This window comes from Pestalotiopsis fici, assembly GCF_000516985.1.
Source record: "Pestalotiopsis fici W106-1 unplaced genomic scaffold PFICI_Scf_4, whole genome shotgun sequence".
Lineage (NCBI taxonomy): Eukaryota > Fungi > Ascomycota > Sordariomycetes > Amphisphaeriales > Sporocadaceae > Pestalotiopsis > Pestalotiopsis fici.
Genome location: NW_006917094.1, coordinates 1,925,772 through 1,945,364, shown reverse-complemented (window position 1 = coordinate 1,945,364; position 19,593 = coordinate 1,925,772). Strand labels below are relative to the sequence as shown.

At 50.3% G+C, this 19,593-nt stretch overlaps 8 protein-coding genes across 8 annotated transcripts; 2 read left to right on the top strand and 6 right to left on the bottom strand.

Moving 5' to 3' along the window:
- Positions 1-1,067: 1,067 nt before the first annotated feature.
- PFICI_06589 (uncharacterized protein) lies at positions 1,068-1,565 on the bottom strand (the record flags this gene model as incomplete). The annotated part of the gene is made up of 1 exon (XM_007835170.1): positions 1,068-1,565. The coding sequence occupies one exon, from the start codon at positions 1,563-1,565 to the stop codon at positions 1,068-1,070; it is 498 nt and encodes a 165-aa protein (XP_007833361.1).
- Positions 1,566-2,074: 509 nt separating this feature from the next.
- Positions 2,075-2,977, bottom strand: PFICI_06588 (uncharacterized protein; the record flags this gene model as incomplete). The annotated part of the gene is made up of 1 exon (XM_007835169.1): positions 2,075-2,977. One exon carries the CDS (start codon positions 2,975-2,977, stop codon positions 2,075-2,077), a length of 903 nt encoding a protein of 300 aa, XP_007833360.1.
- A 1,298-nt stretch (positions 2,978-4,275) lies between these two features.
- Positions 4,276-7,293, bottom strand: PFICI_06587 (C-1-tetrahydrofolate synthase; the record flags this gene model as incomplete). Its single annotated transcript, XM_007835168.1, has 4 exons — positions 4,276-6,912; positions 6,973-7,010; positions 7,083-7,103; positions 7,170-7,293. The coding sequence occupies 4 exons, from the start codon at positions 7,291-7,293 to the stop codon at positions 4,276-4,278; spliced, it is 2,820 nt and encodes a 939-aa protein (XP_007833359.1).
- A 206-nt stretch (positions 7,294-7,499) lies between these two features.
- On the bottom strand, positions 7,500-7,901 carry PFICI_06586 (uncharacterized protein; the record flags this gene model as incomplete). The annotated part of the gene is made up of 2 exons (XM_007835167.1): positions 7,500-7,631; positions 7,686-7,901. 2 exons carry the CDS (start codon positions 7,899-7,901, stop codon positions 7,500-7,502), a joined length of 348 nt encoding a protein of 115 aa, XP_007833358.1.
- Positions 7,902-9,124: 1,223 nt separating this feature from the next.
- Positions 9,125-10,334, top strand: PFICI_06585 (Eukaryotic translation initiation factor 3 subunit I; the record flags this gene model as incomplete). Its single annotated transcript, XM_007835166.1, has 4 exons — positions 9,125-9,151; positions 9,212-9,234; positions 9,300-9,780; positions 9,849-10,334. 4 exons carry the CDS (start codon positions 9,125-9,127, stop codon positions 10,332-10,334), a joined length of 1,017 nt encoding a protein of 338 aa, XP_007833357.1.
- A 1,871-nt stretch (positions 10,335-12,205) lies between these two features.
- Positions 12,206-13,421, top strand: PFICI_06584 (Delta-aminolevulinic acid dehydratase; the record flags this gene model as incomplete). Its single annotated transcript, XM_007835165.1, has 2 exons — positions 12,206-12,451; positions 12,513-13,421. The coding sequence occupies 2 exons, from the start codon at positions 12,206-12,208 to the stop codon at positions 13,419-13,421; spliced, it is 1,155 nt and encodes a 384-aa protein (XP_007833356.1).
- A 419-nt stretch (positions 13,422-13,840) lies between these two features.
- Positions 13,841-15,905, bottom strand: PFICI_06583 (uncharacterized protein; the record flags this gene model as incomplete). The annotated part of the gene is made up of 6 exons (XM_007835164.1): positions 13,841-14,185; positions 14,269-14,375; positions 14,477-14,978; positions 15,040-15,347; positions 15,408-15,569; positions 15,623-15,905. 6 exons carry the CDS (start codon positions 15,903-15,905, stop codon positions 13,841-13,843), a joined length of 1,707 nt encoding a protein of 568 aa, XP_007833355.1.
- An 847-nt stretch (positions 15,906-16,752) lies between these two features.
- PFICI_06582 (uncharacterized protein) lies at positions 16,753-19,337 on the bottom strand (the record flags this gene model as incomplete). Its single annotated transcript, XM_007835163.1, has 3 exons — positions 16,753-17,813; positions 17,891-18,032; positions 18,087-19,337. The coding sequence occupies 3 exons, from the start codon at positions 19,335-19,337 to the stop codon at positions 16,753-16,755; spliced, it is 2,454 nt and encodes an 817-aa protein (XP_007833354.1).
- Positions 19,338-19,593: the final 256 nt, after the last annotated feature.

Genomic DNA, 19,593 nt, shown 5'->3' with positions numbered 1-19,593 from the left:
GGTATATGGGGCACCTGCACCCAGAGTCTATTACCGAAGCATTGATTGGGGCAAGGAGTACGGTTAAGATTGAACTGTTTGTTCGTTTGAAGCGCATGATTAGCACGTAGCCAGAGCTTTTTTCGCAAGCAATTGCTGAGCACAAGAAATTTATTCACAATAGTCGTTACTGTAATGTGACTCATATGTGGCTATCAAGTAAATGAGCTGTATGCCCTTGGGCCTGGATACCATGACCTTTGAAATTCTGATGCGTAAAGGAGAGCTCAGGTAAAGACAATCATCTCGATGTATCACTACTAGCTAAGCAACGTTGGAGTATTTGTTTGATTGATTTCTGTTCAATGTCCAAGAATACGTAGACTAGGTACGTATCTGACCTTACATAAGAATACTGGACGTGGCGAGCCACATCACAGTACGGAGGCCACTTTCTGCTTCAAGAGCTCAACTTGCTCTGCCTTTTCGGTTGCGACAATCCAGCTTCCCAGGCCCAACAAGATTGACCAAAAATGTCCTATTTTCCGAGCCGTAAATCGGCTTCGTCATCGTGCTCTCTTCTCCTCAGCGTCCGGATGACTTTGTAACCCTACACTGGGCGCATTTCATGAAGACTCACGTAGTGTGAGCGGGTAGTATGATGACCTTCCTAATTGTTGATGTCCGGGGTCAGGACTCATGTAACAGATGAGAAGTTCTGAAGGGGAGGAGGAAACGATCAAGGATAGGCTGAGGATAGCGCGTGCACTCGCTCCGGCGTGATGACTTTGTGTAAAAGGAGTAGCAGAGATTTCATACCCTATTCGAAACCTTCTAGGCGCCAACATGGCAAAGACGGAGAAAGGTCTTCAAGTATTTGAACCTTCTTTGCAGAGTCAAAGGCTGCCTAGTAGCCCTTGGTACACCGTGGGCAAGAGAAGAGAAAATTTTCACCGCCGAATCTCACTGCTCCCAATAAAGGTTTCCGGAACAGTTGCTTTAGGCAAACAGGAAGGCGACGTAGAGAGACTCTGAGATTGATCCAGAACGTGCCGCGGATGATGTATGGAGGGCGAGAAGAAATTTCGTTATTCCGATTCCAGTTCGTCCATGTCACTGAGGGTATCGGCATCTGTCAGTGAAGCAGTGGCCGTGGTCTCGGAGTCGTTGCCGTCTGAGAAGTATACTAAGGTGTCGGAATTGGAAGAGTCTTCTTCGTCCTCGTCTTCCTCGTCTTCTTCTTCGTCCTCCTCGTCTTCTTCTTCGTCCTCGTCTTCTTCTTCGTCCCCGTCTTCTTCTTCGTCCCCGTCTTCTTCTTCATCTTCCTCGTCTTCTTCATCTTCATCGTCACCATCGTAGTCCGAATCGGCAACAGACGACATCTCGCTATCCCATCCATCTAGCGAGAAATCGTCGTCGTCGTCGTCATCATCAGGGTGCTGCAACAGGTTTTGCAGCATGGCCAGGAAAAGGAGCGCCATCGTCACAAAACAAATGACCCAAACGACCTCAAACATCGCACTGACGGTAGACGACCAGAAAGGAACATGCATCTTGCTGACAAAAGGATTGAACAAGTAAGTCATGATGGAATGAGTAGAGAAATGGTAGAAGCAGTGCAAGTCAAATCATGGGCTGGCCTTTATATATATGCTAACTTTCTATTTCTCTTGCAGCAAAGAAGTACGCCGAAATAACACAGGCGATCTGGCCGAGTTGGCCATCGGAGAAAGCATGAAGTCGGTGGTACTTGGAAAACAAGGTTATGCTGTAGTATTTTTGTGTTTTCCTGGCGCCGCCAGAGGCAGCGATGCCATCCAGGTGGCCCTAGCCAACTCCAAAGCCTAAGATCTCATTTTCCGTTATGGCATAGAAGCTTGGAAGCCTAAAGAGAGGTTCGATGCTCCATGATCTGTGTGGCTTGCTCATCCACCTGGTTGGGCATGTTCACTTCAAGGTTGACAGTCCGGGAAGACATGAAAACCACGATGTGAAAGCAGCCACTTGGTATCCATCTCAAAGTCCGTCTTGCTATAGTCCGACCTCTCGTCCTTAAGATTAAGTTCATCGTGCCACTATCCGGCCCACCAAGTCTTCATTGCAGGTGCGTTTTGATTGTAGATTCCGACACGTGCTCTCCGTCCCAATTCAGAAAGCGAATCCGATCAGGCTCTATCATTGATGGCGTCCAGTCGTGATTAACGGTCCAAGATTCCACTTCCGTATCTGCCTCTACCGCAGCACCTTCGATGTGGAGAATAGCGCACTGCTGGCTGTCTGGACCGAGATCTAGAAGCTCATCATCATTAATGACGAAGCATTCGTATTCGAGAAGAAGATCATAATTGCGTAGCCGCACGCCTCTATGCAGCACCCAACCGCCGGTGTTGTTGCCAAAGTGGACCATATCGCTGAGGAGCGTATCGTACAACAAGCCCATGGTGAGAATGCCTTGGTCGAGGAGGTCGAGGCGGAGGTACTCAACCTCGTCGCCATGCTCGTCACTGGTGTACGACCTAATGATCTCCAATCGCGTAAAAGGCTTCTTCTGACAGGGCCGAGCTATAGTGAGATGTCGCCAACTTGCCTCCGGGCGAAGGTACGCCTGCCGCGAGTGATCCTCCTTGACCCAACGAAGACGTTGGAAGGAAAGCGCGCGATTACCAACAATGGTGAGGTAGTAATTATTCTGCTGCTCTATCTCTTCGACCGTGAAACAGCTGGTAGGCCTAAAGATATAATTGAAATTGCGCCACAGCATCACATTGATATCATAGGAGCACCAGTAGCTACTGCCGTCATCGTCATCGTCATCCTCATCCTCATCTGTCACTTGCTCAGTGTACGGGAGGTTTGATCTTGAGAGAATCAACTGAACGACTCTGCGGAAGCGTCTGCTGGTTGACTGAGATAAGAGGAGAGTCCAAAGGTCGACAATGTAGAGATGCTCCAGGATGGCGTCGAATAGCTCTGCAGGCAGGTCTGACAGCCTAGCCATGATGTCGAGTCATCTCTTGAATCAGAGGGGGACGAGCTTTCTTGCCTTCTTGCGTCTTGTTGATTTGGATAATTATGAGACTGATTTGATCTCTTCTTGGAAGTGCTCGCAGAAACTGCTCCCTGGGCCAGATTGTGTGGAAGTCGAGGTACTCTGTACGTTGCCCTGGTGTTGGTGTGAGTTTGCAGTTGCCTTCCAGTTTCAAAAAGGTGCAGTCTCAGTGGCCGCTCAAAGAAGTGCGGAAAAAGCGGGTCCACCAGCGACCAGTGGTGAGGTTTTTGGAAGACAAAGTAGGTACCTGGGTAATTTTGCAAATGGACAGACATTTGAATAGCAGTCTCGTTCCAATGTCATGGTATATATGGTCAACACGAAGATCGAAATTGGGAGCCTCAAGACTTCAATGTGGATAAGATGACTGCTTCGTGGGAGACTACCTACCTAGGTTACCTAGGTTCTACCACCTGCATGCCGCGTGGAAATCCTCGGACTTGTTGTTTTTAAGATGGTAGATACCTATTCAAGTTGAGTACACATCAATTCAGACCTTTGCTTATTTGGTTCTTGCCACTTGCTGCTGCTGATCATGTTGTACAAATCAACAGTCCTGGTTCGGGAATAGCCTCACAGTGCCCTTTACGTGTCGACAAGCATTATTCGTGGTACCATGTCAGAAACAATAAAACAAACCGTGGTCCTAGTGCGGGTTGACAACTTTCTGTCTATTCTATGCATCGATGTTCGCTGCAGTCTTTATCTTGATCATTATTGAAGGTAAACATACACAAAAAAAAGAAATCCAAAATTTTCCCCTTTTTATCCGCCGTTGAAGGTATCAAATGCCCAGGGTTGAACACCAGTTGCTCCGAGTCCCTCGCTGGGAATGCATTTACCACATCGCCAATTCGCTGTTAAGAGCTGTTTCCGGAGTTCTGTTGAGAGAACAAATCTAGAGAAAAATAAAATAAAACAAGACTTCTACCATGTGTTCATCCAGGTGAGCCGCCAAATAGTCGTCGGAGCAGCTGTCGAAAGTCTGGTGTCTGGGGCTTAGGAGACTCGTCATCCTCGGAGTTCAAGGATACGGGACTTCTACCAATGGGACCGCGTCGTTGACCTATTCCAAGCTCCTTCAAATGAGCCCTCAGAGACTCAATTGCTGAGACCCGTTGTCTCGATTTCTCCGAGGAGTCATCAGTGCTGTGCATAGTCCTACTCTGGGAGTTGTCCGAGAAGCTTTCGTCTTCGGTTTCTTCCATGGCTATGACAGGTCTCACTTCCTCGTAGTCGTGGTTTCTCTAAAAGAGACCGTCAATCTCGCCAGTCTCGGTATCCACGTCCACGTTCAGATATCCGGGTGCAGTGGGAAGGCCTGGGATGGTCTGAATGTCCGCAGCAAGAGCGTAAAGATATCCAGCACCGGCGGCCATCCTGACGTCTCTGATGGGAACAGTAAAACCAGTAGGAGCTCCCTTGAGTTCAGCATCGTGACTCAGCGAGTACTGCGTCTTTGCTACACAGATGGGCAAGTTGCCGTAGCCCTGTTTTGTATACGTATCAACCTTCTTCTGGGCGAGCTCAGAGAACTCGACGGCCGAGGCACCGTACATCTTCTGGCAGATGGCCTCCATGCGAGTCTGGACGCTTCCATCAAGCTCATATGTGAGCTTGTAGTCCTTGGGCTTCTCTGAGGCAGCAATGACACCCTTTGCCAAGTCGACAGCACCCTTGCCACCCTCGGCCCAGTGGTTAGCCAAGATGGCGTCTTCAGCACCAGCCTTGATTGCTTCCTCGCGGACAGCGGCGATCTCGGCATCGGTGTCGGTAGCGAATTTGTTGACAGCAACCACAACGGGAACGCCAAAGCTCTTGGCATTCTGAATGTGCTTCGCCAGGTTGACACAACCGTTGCGCACATACTCGACGCTTTCTTCCTTGTAAACGGCGTTGAGGGGAGCACCGGGTGTGATCGGGGGACCACCACCGTGAACCTTCAAGGCACGAACGGTAGCGACAATGACGACAACGTCAGGTACGAGGCCAGAAGTGCGACACTTGATGTTGAAGAAGCGCTCGCCGCCCATGGTGAAGTCGAATCCTGCTTCTGTGACGGTAAAGCCAGCCTTGGCATTGTGGTCCTCATCGGGCTCAGTGCCAGTCAGCTTGAGGGCAAGTCTGTCGGCAATGATTGAGCTGTTGCCAATCGAAATGTTGGCAAAAGGTCCGGCGTGCACAAACACTGGAGTACCTTCAAGAGTTTGCATCAAGTTGGGCTTGATAGCATCCTTCATCAATGCAGTAAGAGCACCGCCAGCACCAAGGTCGTCGCAGGTAACGGGCTCACCTGCGCGAGAGGTGGCAACCACCATGCGACCCAGGCGCTCCCTCATGTCTGCGAGATCGGTGCTCATGGCGAGAATGGCCATGCACTCACTTGCGACAGAAATGTCAAAGCCAGTCTCGCGCACTTGACCCTTCTCAGTAGGGGCAGTACCGACAGTGATGCCACGAAGGTGACGGTCGTTGACATCGAGAACTCGTCTCCAGGTGATGGTCTCGGGGTCAATATCCAATCGTGCAAAGCGGCTGATCTCCTCCTCGGTCAAATCATCGGGGTTCGTCTTGTCAATGCCGAGCTTCTTCAGGCGTCGGAACATGACAGGAGCAAACTTTCTCGTGCCATTCTTGGCAGGTACGAGACGGCGGTAGAGCGGGCCATCCTTTTGTGTGTTCTCGTGGAAGATACGAGTCTCAATGGCAGCTGCAAGCAAATTGTTGGCTGCGGTGATGGCGTGGATATCGCCAGTCAAGTGCAGGTTGAACTCATCCATAGGGATAACCTGACTGTAGCCACCGCCAGCAGCGCCACCCTTGATTCCGAAAGTGGGACCCTGGCTGGGCTGCCGGACATTGGCAAAGGTAAGACGGTTGAGATGCGCGCCAAGAGCTTGTGCGAGACCCATGGTGGTGGTGGATTTGCCCTCACCCAATGGGGTGGGCGTGATGCCAGTCACGACAACATAACGACCATTTTTCCTGTGCTCCAAACGCTTGAGCAAGCCCAGATCGACCTTGGCCTTGTATGATCCGTACGGCTCCAGTTCATGGGCCGAGATGCCGACCTCCTCGGCGATCTTGGTGATGTGCTTGGGGACTTGCGCCCTCGACACTTCAATGTCCGAAGGAACAGGCTCCTTGAGGTGGAGCGGGAGTGGCACAATGTGTCGCTGCTTCTGCCTGGCGAGGTAGGTGTTGGCAGAGTCGACGACGTTCTGCAACAACATGGCGACAGTCATTGGGCCGACACCACCTGGGACGGGAGTGATGACGGAGGCAACCTCGGAAGCAGAGGCGTAGTCGACATCGCCAACCAAAGCTTGACCGCTCTTCTTGGTGCTGTCCTCAATGTAGTTGGTTCCGACGTCAATGACAACGGCACCGGGCTTGAGCCACTCTCCCTTGACAAACTTGGCCTTGCCGATCGCTGCCACGACAATGTCGGCCTTCTTCAGGTGCTCTTGCAGATCCTGAGTTCTAGAGTGGCAGACCGTGACGGTAGCGTCGGCGTTCTTGAGCAGGTAGCTGACGGGGCTACCAACAATATCACTGCGTCCGAGGACGACAGCGTACTTGCCCTTTAGCTCAACACCTGCCTCCTCAAGCAGAACCATGATACCCTTGGGAGTGCAGGGAATAAAGAGAGGCTGGCCGCCCTTCTTGGCCAGCTCACCAATGTTGTTGGTGCCAAATCCGTCGACATCCTTGTCATCGGCAACAGCAGAAGTGATGGCATACTCATTGATGTGCTTGGGCAGAGGCAGTTGCACGAGAATTCCGTTGACTGCAGGGTCGTTGTTGAGCTGGTGTAGCTGGGCCAGCAGCTCGGCCTCAGTCACGGACTCCGGAAACTCGAGCTTGTCACAGCTGATGTTTGCCTATGTAGCAACGCATTAGAAGGCATGAAGGAAGTCAATTGCAGACAAAACGCTACGCACCTCGGAAGCAGCCTTAAGCTTCATACGCACATAGGTCGCTGGAACAAAATTAGAGCTAGAAATACATTGAGGGCAGCGATGACATTATCGCATCTCATGAAGAGACATACAAGAGTCTGGTCGTTCACCAACTGCAAAGACGTTGAATTAGCATTCTCATATGGTCAATGGAGGCCGACGAGTCTGCTGGAACACACCTTGGATGATCTTGAGGCATGGGTTGTATCGAGGGTTGAGCTTCTGCTTCTCAGCGATCTCGGATGCGAGCCTCTCACGAATGGCCTTCGCGATGGCGTTACCATCAAGCCTTTGTGCACCCATGGCGGGGTAGCTGCACGAAAAGTTGCGGTGGGGTACGAAAGAAGAGGATGAGGAATTGACAAAATGAGTAGAAGTAGTAGGAACAGGCCGAATACGGCAGTGGGTTGAGAAAGGGCTGCTCGATAACGATGCAGGGCTGTAATAAAGTGTCGGGTTAGCAGACGACACTTTTTTGAAGTTGAACTGGAGAGAATGAGAATTCGAGATTAGATTGTCAGCCCTGGCGATGGCGCCGAATAAAGTTGGTGTGGGCGCATCGCATCGGGAAGGAGGCCGTGGGAATCTCTTTCCAAGGGAGTGGATGGGCCTGGTGGTGCTGCTGCAGCGGCTGCTACCACCTACTATTTGACGTACCTTGACCTGCAGACGGTTGTTTTTCGGGGGCCGTACACCGGAGACTGAGCCGATGATGAATAGGCACGGGCGAGTGCGACACTTCGAAGTCTGCTGTTGCTGCCAAGTCCAACAGTAGCAGGCGCAGGTGTTATGAGCCGCAAGCCTGCAGACTGTGCCAATCGCTGTTGTCCTGACATTCGCAGGATCGGATTCAGATTTGATGGTGTCGAGGAGGGGACAATTCCATGCCGAACACTGGTTGTCAAAGTCATCTTTGTAAACAAATTTTTTTTCCTCCTTCTGCCGCCAGGGTCCTCTTTGGCGCGTGGTGCCTATGACTCGCGAATCAAAATCCTGCAGGGACCGCCTCTAGTTGATAGGCACGTAGTATGTATCGCCAACGACTGCTCTATGCGCTGCTGCAGTGTATGGAACTGTCTCGATACAGTACTAGTATTGTACTGACGACAGCACTGATCGACGAAATGACTCACTCGAGTGTGTCAAGATTTCTCTCTGGATAACTCATCAGCATGTACCTAGGCCACCAGCATTTTAGGGCTGTATTGGCTCACGGTGTCTATCAGAGAAATTGACGCTATGGGCCCGTGTAATAGCGCCAGATGCTGGTTGTCACTCTCAGTGCGGCCGACGGTTCATCAAATATAACTGACTAGTAGTAGGCTGGAGACCAGCGCGGTGAAATGAAAGGATTATCACTGAATATATCCCCAGGACGTGTTGAATCGTCATGAAGGGGAAAACAAGAAGGCTTTGTTGCAAAAGTCACCGCCTCATGAGAAAGCAATTATCCGTGCAGACAATTAATTCCCTTGGTCCAACGGCGATTTATCGGCGTTCTCGTAACGAAAATCCAATTGTACACGAGGACAGCCGACTGACCAGGTACACTACATAATGTATGATGGATGCTCTGTAATGATGGGAAAATTCGGCTTGCAACTCACCGTAGTCGACGCGACTCCGTACGTAAGTCTACTATATGTGGAGCAGAAGCCCTGGCATTGCAGAATAACATAGCACAGCAAATTGCCTTTGGCGCATACATGCTCGCGGTGACTCAACATTGGAAGCCTATAGGTTTTAGTGGTCGAGTCACAAGATGGGCCAGCATACAGTGAGTGGCACAAGATGCCCAAAATAGGTTCACTGCGGACCATTACATTTAAAGTACATAGGCGAAATAGAAATAAGAAGGCTGCAGTCGCCTTCGTCTACAGAAAAAGAAATCCGGGGAACATTTAGAACTGGTTTCCTTCAAGCATTGTCCTAAAAAGTGTACCGGTACGTATTCGCTCGCAGCCAGTGGTGCTTGCAGCTGGTGGTAGTGCTACTCTGCGGGAAATTATCGGCAAAAAGCTCCCGTGTGCCCCTCGTCCACCAAAATACTTGCAAAACTCTCGCGAACTTTTGACTGACGGAAGGGGAGAGAGAGCAGCATCAGCCCCATCACAAACACAGCACAACCGCAAAGATGAGACCTATTCTTCTTTCCGGTCATGTACGTTACCGCGCACTTCCCCTGATTTTCGCTGGATTATCTTGCTAACAAGTCCTTCAGGAGCGTGCTCTGACCCAAATCAAGTACGCGCGACAGACTTGCACTGACCCCACCATGCCCGCATCGCTCAATACTGACCAGATCCCAGGTTCAACCCCGACGGCGACCTGCTCTTCTCCGTCTCCAAGGATCAACAGATTTGCGTGTGGTTCTCGCACAATGGCGAGCGTCTCGGAACATACAAGGGCCACGTCGGTGCCATCTGGACCGTCGACGTCGAGCCGACAAGCACCATGATCGCCTCCGGCAGTGCCGACAACACCATCAGACTCTGGGAGATCAAGACCGGCCGCCTGCTCAAGACCTGGGAGTTCCCGACAGCCATCAAGCGCGTCGAGTTCAGCCCCGACGGCAGCAAGCTGCTCGGTGTGACGGAGAAGCGTATGGGTCACCTGGGTTCGATCGTCGTCCTCAACATTAACCCCGACGTCGATGCCGAGCAGAGTGACGAGAGAGAGTTGACCATTGTGTGCGACGAGAGCAAGGCTACCGTTGCTGGATGGAGTTATCTGGGCAAGTACATTCTGGCTGGTCACGAAGACGGTAGTGTGTCCAAGTACGACGGCAAGGTAAGGACAATTTCCACGCGCAAGAGACACGGAGCGGCAAGAAAAAGTTGCTGACACATGATTCGTAGACTGGCGAACAGCTTGACAACCTCCCTGTCCACGAGCTCAACATGCAAGTGACGGACTTGCAATGGGGCCCCGACCGAACTTACTTCATCACCGCCTCCAAGGACAAGACAGCTCGCTTGATCGCAGTTAGAGACCTGGAGATCTTGAAGACGTACCCCGCCGATACACCCCTCAACAGCGCCTCAATCGCCCCCAAGAAGGATCTCGTCATCCTCGGTGGTGGTCAAGCTGCCATGGATGTCACCACTACCTCTGCCCGTCAGGGTAAATTCGAGGCCCGTTTCTACCACAAGATCTTCGAGGACGAGGTCGGCCGTGTGCGTGGTCACTTCGGTCCCCTCAACACCGTCGCCTGCGACCCTACCGGCAAGGGCTACGCCAGTGGTGGTGAGGACGGATACGTGCGTGTCCACCACTTTGATAAGAACTTCTTCGACTTCAAGTACGAGGTTGAGAGAGAGCTCGAGAGAAAGCTGGCGGCATAAATTTGCCGTCAGTCTCTTGATAATGGTCAATGAGTTCTGGCGTTGGTCGTTCATGCGTGTATGTAATGCATCAGGTCCGGCGTTTGAAAGGGGGTTTAATTACAATGCTTGGTTTTGATGATCACAAAAAGAATGGAGAGATGGTGACTGAAATATCCCATGTTACAGACCTGACCTTTTGAGCAGAGTGTGCCTCCCAGCGATTATCAAGCGGAATGCGTTCCGAAAGCAGTGACCCCTTTGATCCCTTGAGGGTCACTTCAAGAAGTCGAAGAGATCAACCGAGAGAATGGGGCAGGTCAATATCCACACCTTTTCGGGTCATGCCTTGAGTGACGAGGAAAATGTAGCAGAATCTAAGACAAGGGAGACCTGCAGCCTTTTGCAGGCTCAAAAGCTACGAGATATGGGGTCTTACGAGGGCTGCCAGATAGAGAAGACAGGGCCCATGGCGAGATAGAATAAGCACGAGTATCAATATCTATAGCAGAAGCTGGAGAAGAATCAAATCTCTACTATGTGCCAATACTTTGTGTCACCCGAGCATTGGGCAACTTTGTACTGGCTTTTATAGTGATTTGTTTGACAAATACCCATGTACGAATAATATTTGATATTTGCACAAGGAAGCATATCAAAGACATGCATCTATCCATATGTCCATTCCGATTGCTTATTTACACAAGTTAGAAGGAGCACAACCTGGTGTAGAAGCTACATTTTGGCTTTTATCTTGACTCCTGTGTCGATTTGTGTTATTCTTGCCTTGAAGTCAAAGACAAAGCTGATCTGTGAGAGCCAAAGTGGTAGAGTCGGAGACATAGTTATTCATCCTGCTTCGACATGACTATACGCATCCAAAATGCAGCTCACTTTTGAAAGAGCGCACTTTTTATTCTTGTCATCTATGTTTCAGTAGTTTGATCCATCCTAGAGGTACTGATACGGCCATAAAGTTATGATATAGCAAGTCCGCCAGTCTGACATCAGACCTAGCGAGCACCACATGCGATGAGTGAGTTCAAGATGACACAAGCCTAGGTATATTGGCAGCTACGTTGTGCAAATCGTTTATGCGGACAGGTGAACGACAGCTTGTGCGCCCTTTCAAATAGTACTAACAGCTATCTCCGACGAGGAGTAACACTGCTTCCTGGGGCCAGGACCTGTTTCAGTCGTGATGTTTCCACTGACGGGAAAAGCAACCTGATAGAGGCGCAAGCTAATAGGCGAATACGCCCATGCCGGGGGTCTCGAATTGATCAGACTGATCTTATCACCTCGGCCTCGGCTCGACCGTTGATACTCCCCCACTGAGAGACGGAAGCTCGGCGGGAGCGGAGAATATGTTGTGGGTGCTTTCTAACAGTCACCCGCTGATTGGGCTAAAGAGCGGCTCAACATGGGGGCGGTAGCAGTAAGATGGCGCGATGCCGAGCGCCGCAGCTGGAATGCATCTTACCTACCGGCCAGAAGTCAGGGACTTTATCGAGGGGCAAAACTTTTGACCAGTCAGCAGCAGATAATAAATCTCCCGAATAGACCATTTTTCTCGAGGTTTCAATCCGTTTTTCTCCCCTTTCCCTTTCGCATTGATCGCGTTTTTATCGGGGCAACAACAACGAATCCCTTCCTCTTCCGCTCTTCTGTTTCTTGCAGTGTTTCGAAACGGCCCTAGTCGTCTGTGCGCGCAATATTTCACTTTGGTTGTTAAACACCCGAAGTCACCGGCCACCAATCTTCAACAGTTCCTCGTTCCGTCCCATCTTTCAACAACACTGTTTTTAGCTTTTACTTCGAGGCATCCAATTACCTTGGCGGAAAGAATAGTGTCAATTTGATTCCATTATCCAATTGTCATCTCGCCCAGCATGTCTTTCTCTAGCCTCGTACAGGATCTTTCGATCCGTGACGGCCAGAATGCCGCCCGACGTCCCCGAGTCCCTCCCTCTGTCTCGACTCTCGACGACCGTGCCTCGCACATTTCGCGAAACATGTCCTATGCCAGCACCACTGCGACCAGCGTCAGCATTTCCGGAGACATTTCCAGCCAGCTTCACGGTGGTTACCACCACCCGTTGGCTCGCTCATGGCAAGCTGAGCGCCAGCTGACCAAGGTAAGCACCAGCCACGAATTGCCCGCAAATGCGCAGATTGGGCTAACAAATCATGAACTAGTCCATGCTCATCTTCCCTCTTTTCATCTCCGACGACGAAAACGACGAGACCCTCATTCCCTCTCTGCCCGGCCAGAAGCGATGGGGTCTGAACAAGCTTATCCCTTTCCTCGAGCCATTGGTTCGCAAGGGCCTCAAGTCCGTAATCCTCTTTGGCGTGCCTCTGAAGCCAGGCACCAAGGACGCCCTCGGTACCGCCGCCGATGATCCCAAGGGCCCCGTCATCCAGAGCATCCGACTGCTCAAGCAAAGATTCCCTCAATTGTTCATTGTCGTGGACGTGTGCCTGTGCGAGTACACTTCCCACGGTCACTGCGGCATTCTCCGGGACGACGGAACCCTGAACAACCAGCTTTCCGTGGACCGTATTTCCGATGTTGCCTTGGCATACGCCCAGGCCGGAGCGCACTGCGTTGCCCCCTCCGATATGAATGACGGCCGCATCCGAGCCATCAAGCTCAAGCTCATCGAGGAGGGCATTGCCCACAAGACTTTGCTCATGTCCTACGCCGCCAAGTTCTCTGGCTGCCTATACGGACCTTTCCGCGATGCTGCGGGATCGGCACCATCTTTCGGTGACCGGAAATGCTACCAGCTGCCTCCCGGAGGCCGCGGTCTTGCCAGGAGAGCTATTGTCCGAGATATCGGCGAGGGTGCAGACATTATCATGGTAAAGCCGGCCAGTCAGTACTTGGACATTATCAGTGATGCCAAGGAGCTTGGAAAGGATCTGCCAGTAGCAGCCTACCACGTCAGTGGCGAGTATGCCATGGTACATGCTGCCGCAAAGGCGGGTGTCTTTGATTTGAAGACAATGGCCTTTGAGGTTACCGAGGGCATTCTGAGAGCCGGTGCCACCATTGTCATCAGCTACTTTACACCAGAGTTCCTGGACTGGTTGGACAACTAAAGTGTTTGATGACATATGTATATACGTGACAAAAAGCATTCGCTTGATATCTCGAGCGAGGGAGTTTCGGTTGGCGGCATTGATGGGTTTGTTAAGCACTGGTCAGTTTTGATTTTTCTTTTCGTAGCAGGTTCGCTATAATGATGAGTTTTGATGTGCATAATGCGTGTAAATTAGAGGATACCAAAAATAGTACAACATGAACTTGCTTTTCAAGAAATTTTCGTCAGATTTGCCCATACTTAAAGAGTAATTTACTATTATGATATGAACCATGGAGACGACCAAAAGTCCTCTATTATTTCAAGACAATCCAGTGGTACATTGCTACAGGAGTAACAAGCACTGGATTCTTAGATTAGAAATATCAGATACGGGCACGCCAGAGAGTCTTCAGACTTCCTCTTTTCTACACCGAATTACGTCCAATCCTCCCAGCGAATGTCCCTCTGCCCATTCGTCATGTACGCAACGGGCTCCAGAGCTCCTTCGTACTCGAGCAATTGGCCAAGTGCACACTCGGAAAAGGTCACTGCATGCTGCTGATTTTCATAAAAGTCATCATAGACTGGGTTCATGGCATCCTTTAGATTTTTCACGGCGCCCTGTGGATGCAGGGTATCCCAGGGCCGCGTGCACACTTTGCCCTTGCAGGCCTTTAGGGTGAGCAAGAGGCCATTGAGGCGCGCCGTCAAGCTCGTCGTGTTCCAGCCGGCAATGGTGCCGGATGTAGCGTATAAATTGTTCATTTGAAAGGGGTCGGCCTTTGCTACGTCAGCTTCTATTTCCGGGGAGTATAGACGAATCATGTCGGCTTTCGGGATATCAGTTGGATTGTATCTTTTACCTTCATATCGTATAGCTCATGGTCCATGGTGCACCACACGGCGAATGCTAGGTCGTATCCTTCACCAATGACGCGCACGTGCTTGTAGGTATTGTTGGTATAAGTCACTGAGAGGTTGTGTTAAAACATGTCCAGTTTTCGTGCAGCCAATCAGATGACTCTTTTTTTCCTGTATTTCTTTTCTGCGGATAGAGACTTGTAAACTTACTGCGATCAGCATAGAGAAGTCCCTCTTGCAAATTGGTGCCCCAAAACTCTACATTAACGTGCTCGCTCTTGGGCTCCGAGGCGGCCAGCATTGTGTCCGTAACCGGGATGGGTTCCCCGTCAAAATCGTCGTGTAAGGGGATTCCGGCCAAGGTGAACAATGTCGGCACGATGTCCGTGTGCGTAGTCGGGAATGTCTGGACCGCGCCCTTGGCGATGCCGGGGCCGCGGATAAAAAAGGGAATGTTGATGTCTTCTTCGATATTACACGCTTTGCCGGGAGGAAGCCGGTGCTGTGAAATGTGGTAGCCATTGTCGGCCGTGTAGATTATGTACGTGTTGGCCATGACTTCTGGGGATGCCTCCAGCCGCGTCATGATGGTATCTACGAGGTCGTCTACGGCTTGGAGGGCCTGGAGACGTTTTCTGTAAAACTCGTCGTTGAAGTCCACCTCGTCCTGTGTCAGCTGTGGCATCAACTTTAGGTAGCTCGCAGTTCCAGGCTGAGATTTGTTAGTTCCATCTCAATATTTCATTCATGTCAAAAAGTAGCACGGCACTCACAACGTCAGGATTGAAATTTGGTGTTCTCGGTACCTTGACTCCCGGGAAAAGGTTCTCGTGACGGACGGCTGGCACTGGATCCCGGAAACTGGGTACAGTCCCGTTTACTATGACTTCTCCATGGGGTCCGATTGGGGTAACGCCGATAAAGAATGGTCGGTCAGATGCGGCAATGGCCTCTTCAAGAAACCCAACCGCCTTGGAAGCGATCAAGTCGGTTGAGTACTCTCCCGGATGGTATGTGGGAGGGCCCTTGTTCCTCGTCGTGCAGGAATTATAGTACACATAAGTATTCGGATCGATTAGAACTTTGTGCCAAATGGGTGTCAGTATGATAATGCATGCCATGTGCGTACTCTAATACTCACACTCAGACCCGTTCCAGCCATTGGCAAATGGCTGATTATATGTAGTGACAGAATGGGAATTCATGAGCTTTCCGGTGTAGTAAGTATTATAACCAGCTCCCTGCAACCAGATTGGTAGGTAGTTGTCATTGAGACCCTGACTGATGAATTTTGTGTAGCCACCTAAATAAAGTCAGCCACAAGCAAACATAGGTGTCAAGCTACATTCGCAATACCGTAGGGAGCAACAACATCCGTGACGTTCGTGTTGTGTGCGGCCTTGCCAGTTAGCAAAGACACCCTAGAAGGACAGCATTGAGAGACTGTGCAAAAGTGCTTCTGAAACCATGTGCCTTGTTCTGCAAAATGTTTCTGGACAGACGGTTGATACGCAAGAGAGTTCATATGCATGTCTTGGTCGTCGGTCATGATGAAGACAAAGTTTGGTTTGCTGCTGGTACATTTCGCAGCTGCTGTCGCTGCCAGCCAAGAGATGGCTTTGAAAGTGCCTGATACCATCATGTAAAAAGTTCTTCAGTGGCCATATGTTGTGGTGGTCTTCGAGTGCAATTCCACCAGCTATAGAAGTAAGACAATGGAGGAACAGCATGTCAGAATACATATGTACGTGATATCTTACACGCCTCGAACTGTCTGTTTGTCTTGCTATCATCCTTGAGGAATAATCATGTCGCTCTTTGCCCCTCCTGGAAATATGACCGGGTTTTCCGAGGTCATCTTGGGATGTTCCGCGTCAGCAAACTGGAATTGCTCTGCCGCCCTCTTGTCTCCTCTTACGTCCATGATAGGGATTGACCCTTGATGGGGAGAATCCGGTGGCTTTTTTCTTGTTTCTTCCCCGCAATTGCATGGGCTCCTTCCTTAGCGGTAGTACAGTATACTTAAGGTATAGCACGGTAGAGCAACTCCACAAATCTGCGCGATTCTGGGGAATTAGCGGTATCGATGCCCAGGAGCCAAGGATGCTTATGTATGCAGGTGCCCGGAACTTGGCACATATTACCCATTCTCAACAAATACAAAATAATGAATCGCTGATATGCTCGTATTGTGAGAGGTTTAATTTGTGCCAGCATTGGATTGGGAGGGTCGGCAATCATATTCGCGTATCGAAGTCTCTGCTTATTTTCATATTATCCGCACTCCAGCCGGATTACAACCCCCTCCCCCCCACTGTTCCGTATTAGACGGTGTATAACCCTCTGTGAATGCCTTGGCATCTTACTAAATACATAATTGATACAGATCTATTTCCCTGGGTAGCTACATGCTTAGACGAGGCTGGGCGGGGTCATGATTGACAATAAGCAGCCACCAGAATCCTGCTCCAAGCACCTGCCGACTCTCAATACCGATGCTCCTGAGTCGCTCGAATTAGAGAGTCCAGTGACTTGGCGAAGGATGATCGAACGCCCCAAACCAACTCACCGCTGCTCGAGGTTGATGATTCATTCATTGAGTAGTCTCTTGCCTCGGAATTTCTCTCCAGGCTTAGTAGTCTAAAGGCCTCTTTCAGTATTTTTGCTGGCGCTGAAGGGCTCGCAATATCTCCGACTCTGGATAAGCAGGCGGTCATTTTGGCTCCCCAGCGAATGTATGTCTGGACGAGCTCATCGTCAATGGGTCTGTCCAAGTAGACCACGACGGACATGATATCCGTGAGGTCCTGGTCTGTCGCGTCCGAATAGGCATGGGTCGGCGGGTTTGATCCAGGCGTGTTACTTGTGGCTGGCGATCCATTGTTATCAAGGATTGGCAACTCTGATCCACGCGACTGACAGAACTGCAGAGCGGTACTATATGCCCAGAGAACCAGTGTGGCAACATATATGGCATATGGCTCAAGAAATATTCGAGTGCTATAGCGCCTGCAATGCCAGAGAAGTGCACCAGCATGGACGACAGAGAGCCGTGCCTTGTATTGATCTTGAAGATACCAACGTAGCACGAACTCTCGGGACTTGGCATGCTTATCGATACCTGTTTGATTGATGACATCCTGAGAAGGTGAAGGTGTCGCAAGCGTCTGTATATGGCGCAGTGGTGCTAATATGAGGAGACGGGACAAGTGAAGATGGAATAATGTAGGGTGTTCCCAGCCCCAGTGTGCCAATGCTGTACTATTTGCTGACCAATGGAGAATATCCAGACAATCGCAGGCGCTGTTGCGCCATTGGGAGAGAAGATTCGATGATGGGGGCCAGGTTTCGCCTCTTTCGTAGACCTCGGTTCGACTCTCAATCGTTGCTGATGGCGTCCAGTTCATCAATTGGCTCTGACTTCGCAGACAGACTTCCTTGGTTCTTCTGCATATTCCGTAGATGAGTATCAGCTTGCTGAACTCACTCATTTTGGCCACGAGTTTCTTTTCCATGTATAGCAGCTCGAGAGCGTCCAGAACGGTTACTGAGTAGAGATTAGTGCGTTATCCACCAAGAGGAGACGTTCGGGCCAAAGGGACAACAAAAAGGTGTTCCTCTTACCTGATTTAATAGATTTCAAAACTTCAGGGTCTATTGTTTGGTTGTCCCATACTGTCTCACTACACGGTAAAGGCACCATAACGTCTGCCAATTGCAGAAGAGGTTGGCAGTGGAACTCGCATACAATCATGAAGTCCAGAAGCTGTTGGAACATTCAGAAACTTGGCAAAAACAGGATTGGTTGAATTTGTCTTACCCATATCATCAATCCGATTCTAGCGAATGACTGTTGTTGATACCAAGCCCGGCACTGAGCCTCGGGATCGCACCTTGGATCAAAAAGGTTGTGATTTGATGGTTTTGATAACAAATGCATCGAGTGGCAAGCGTCCACGAGTTTGAGCCTTTCAGCCATGGCAAAGCTTATCTCATCATTCCTCGCACCATGTATCAAACAAAGCATGCTAAGAACCATGGCTTGAAGGGTAGTCAAGTCCGATGACTTCGATTCAGACACAAATGATTGTTCTGGAGTAGGAGATATCCAATCAGTTCTACCGTCTTGTTGTCCCCTCATGATTGCAAATCGATGGCTCACGGCTTGCTGAAGAATCTTCATGAGTGGGCGCCTATATCTCTCCGCGTCGAACGTGTGACTTAGGGAGGTGCCGACCGCAATCGTGGCTAACAGCAGCACCCAGTCACTATCCTTGTCCCAGAATTTCGGACGCCTCAGGAAAGAGAATGTTGGATGGAATTGCTTGAAGTACAAGTCGACCCAGGAGGATACTTGTTGGAATGATGGGGGTTTATTGTGAATTACGTCGTTGAACTCGGACTGCATATTACTCCTTAAGCTTTGATACAACTGAATGGGAACTTCTGCCGTCGCAAATGAAGCCAAGTCTCTCTCATGGTGCGAATAAGCCCTGGATTGATCAGGAGTGACATCATGAAAACCTGGCCTCAATGAGGCGCGAGATCCATCGCCGTCAATGTAGAAGAAACTTCCGGATCCGTGCGAATCTCTCGATATCACGCTACCAGGATCAGAAAGGAGACTCCGGACTTCTTGTGATGGCTGGTCTGTGGCAGATTGCTGTTCGATCGCAACCGAGGGGCCAAAGTCCTCCTGGGCGGGTTGGCCAAGATTCATTGAAGGGTCGAGGAATTGTGTGGGGAAAACATTGCAAATATCTCCAAGTTGGTCAAAAGGATCAAAAGAGGTCTGGTACTGATGTGCTATCCAGTTTATGGAAAGGAACTTTGTAGCTTGAGTATCGTATCGACCGCTCATGTCGTAGACCATGTTAGCTCCGAGGGCAAAATCAGGTTCGTTCGCCGTCGGTTGTTGCGTCGATGTTGTTTCGGTGAACTGCGCGTTGGCTTCACCAATAATTTCCGAATGTGAATTGCTCAACTCGATGCTGGCCTGAGTCGTGCCGGCTATCGGTGTCTCGAGGATTGTATTGAGCGCGGCAGCTTCGGCGAGAAAGGAGAGGGGCATGTCTTGACCAGCGTCCGAATCTGACTGAGCTGTCGGGGTGCCATCTTGTATCGACAAGTCGTCCGCTTGCCGGCTGATTGTCGTTCGTCGACGCCTCCCCCTCGAACTCGTGGCGGGATAGATACAGGTTGCATGTAACTGTTTTTCTATACACTGTTTACACGGAGACTCGCGAGAGCAACGGATGCGACGTTTCGAACATGGTTTACAAGCCCGATTCGAGACGACATTGCCGGCGTTTGGTGGTTCTTGTTCA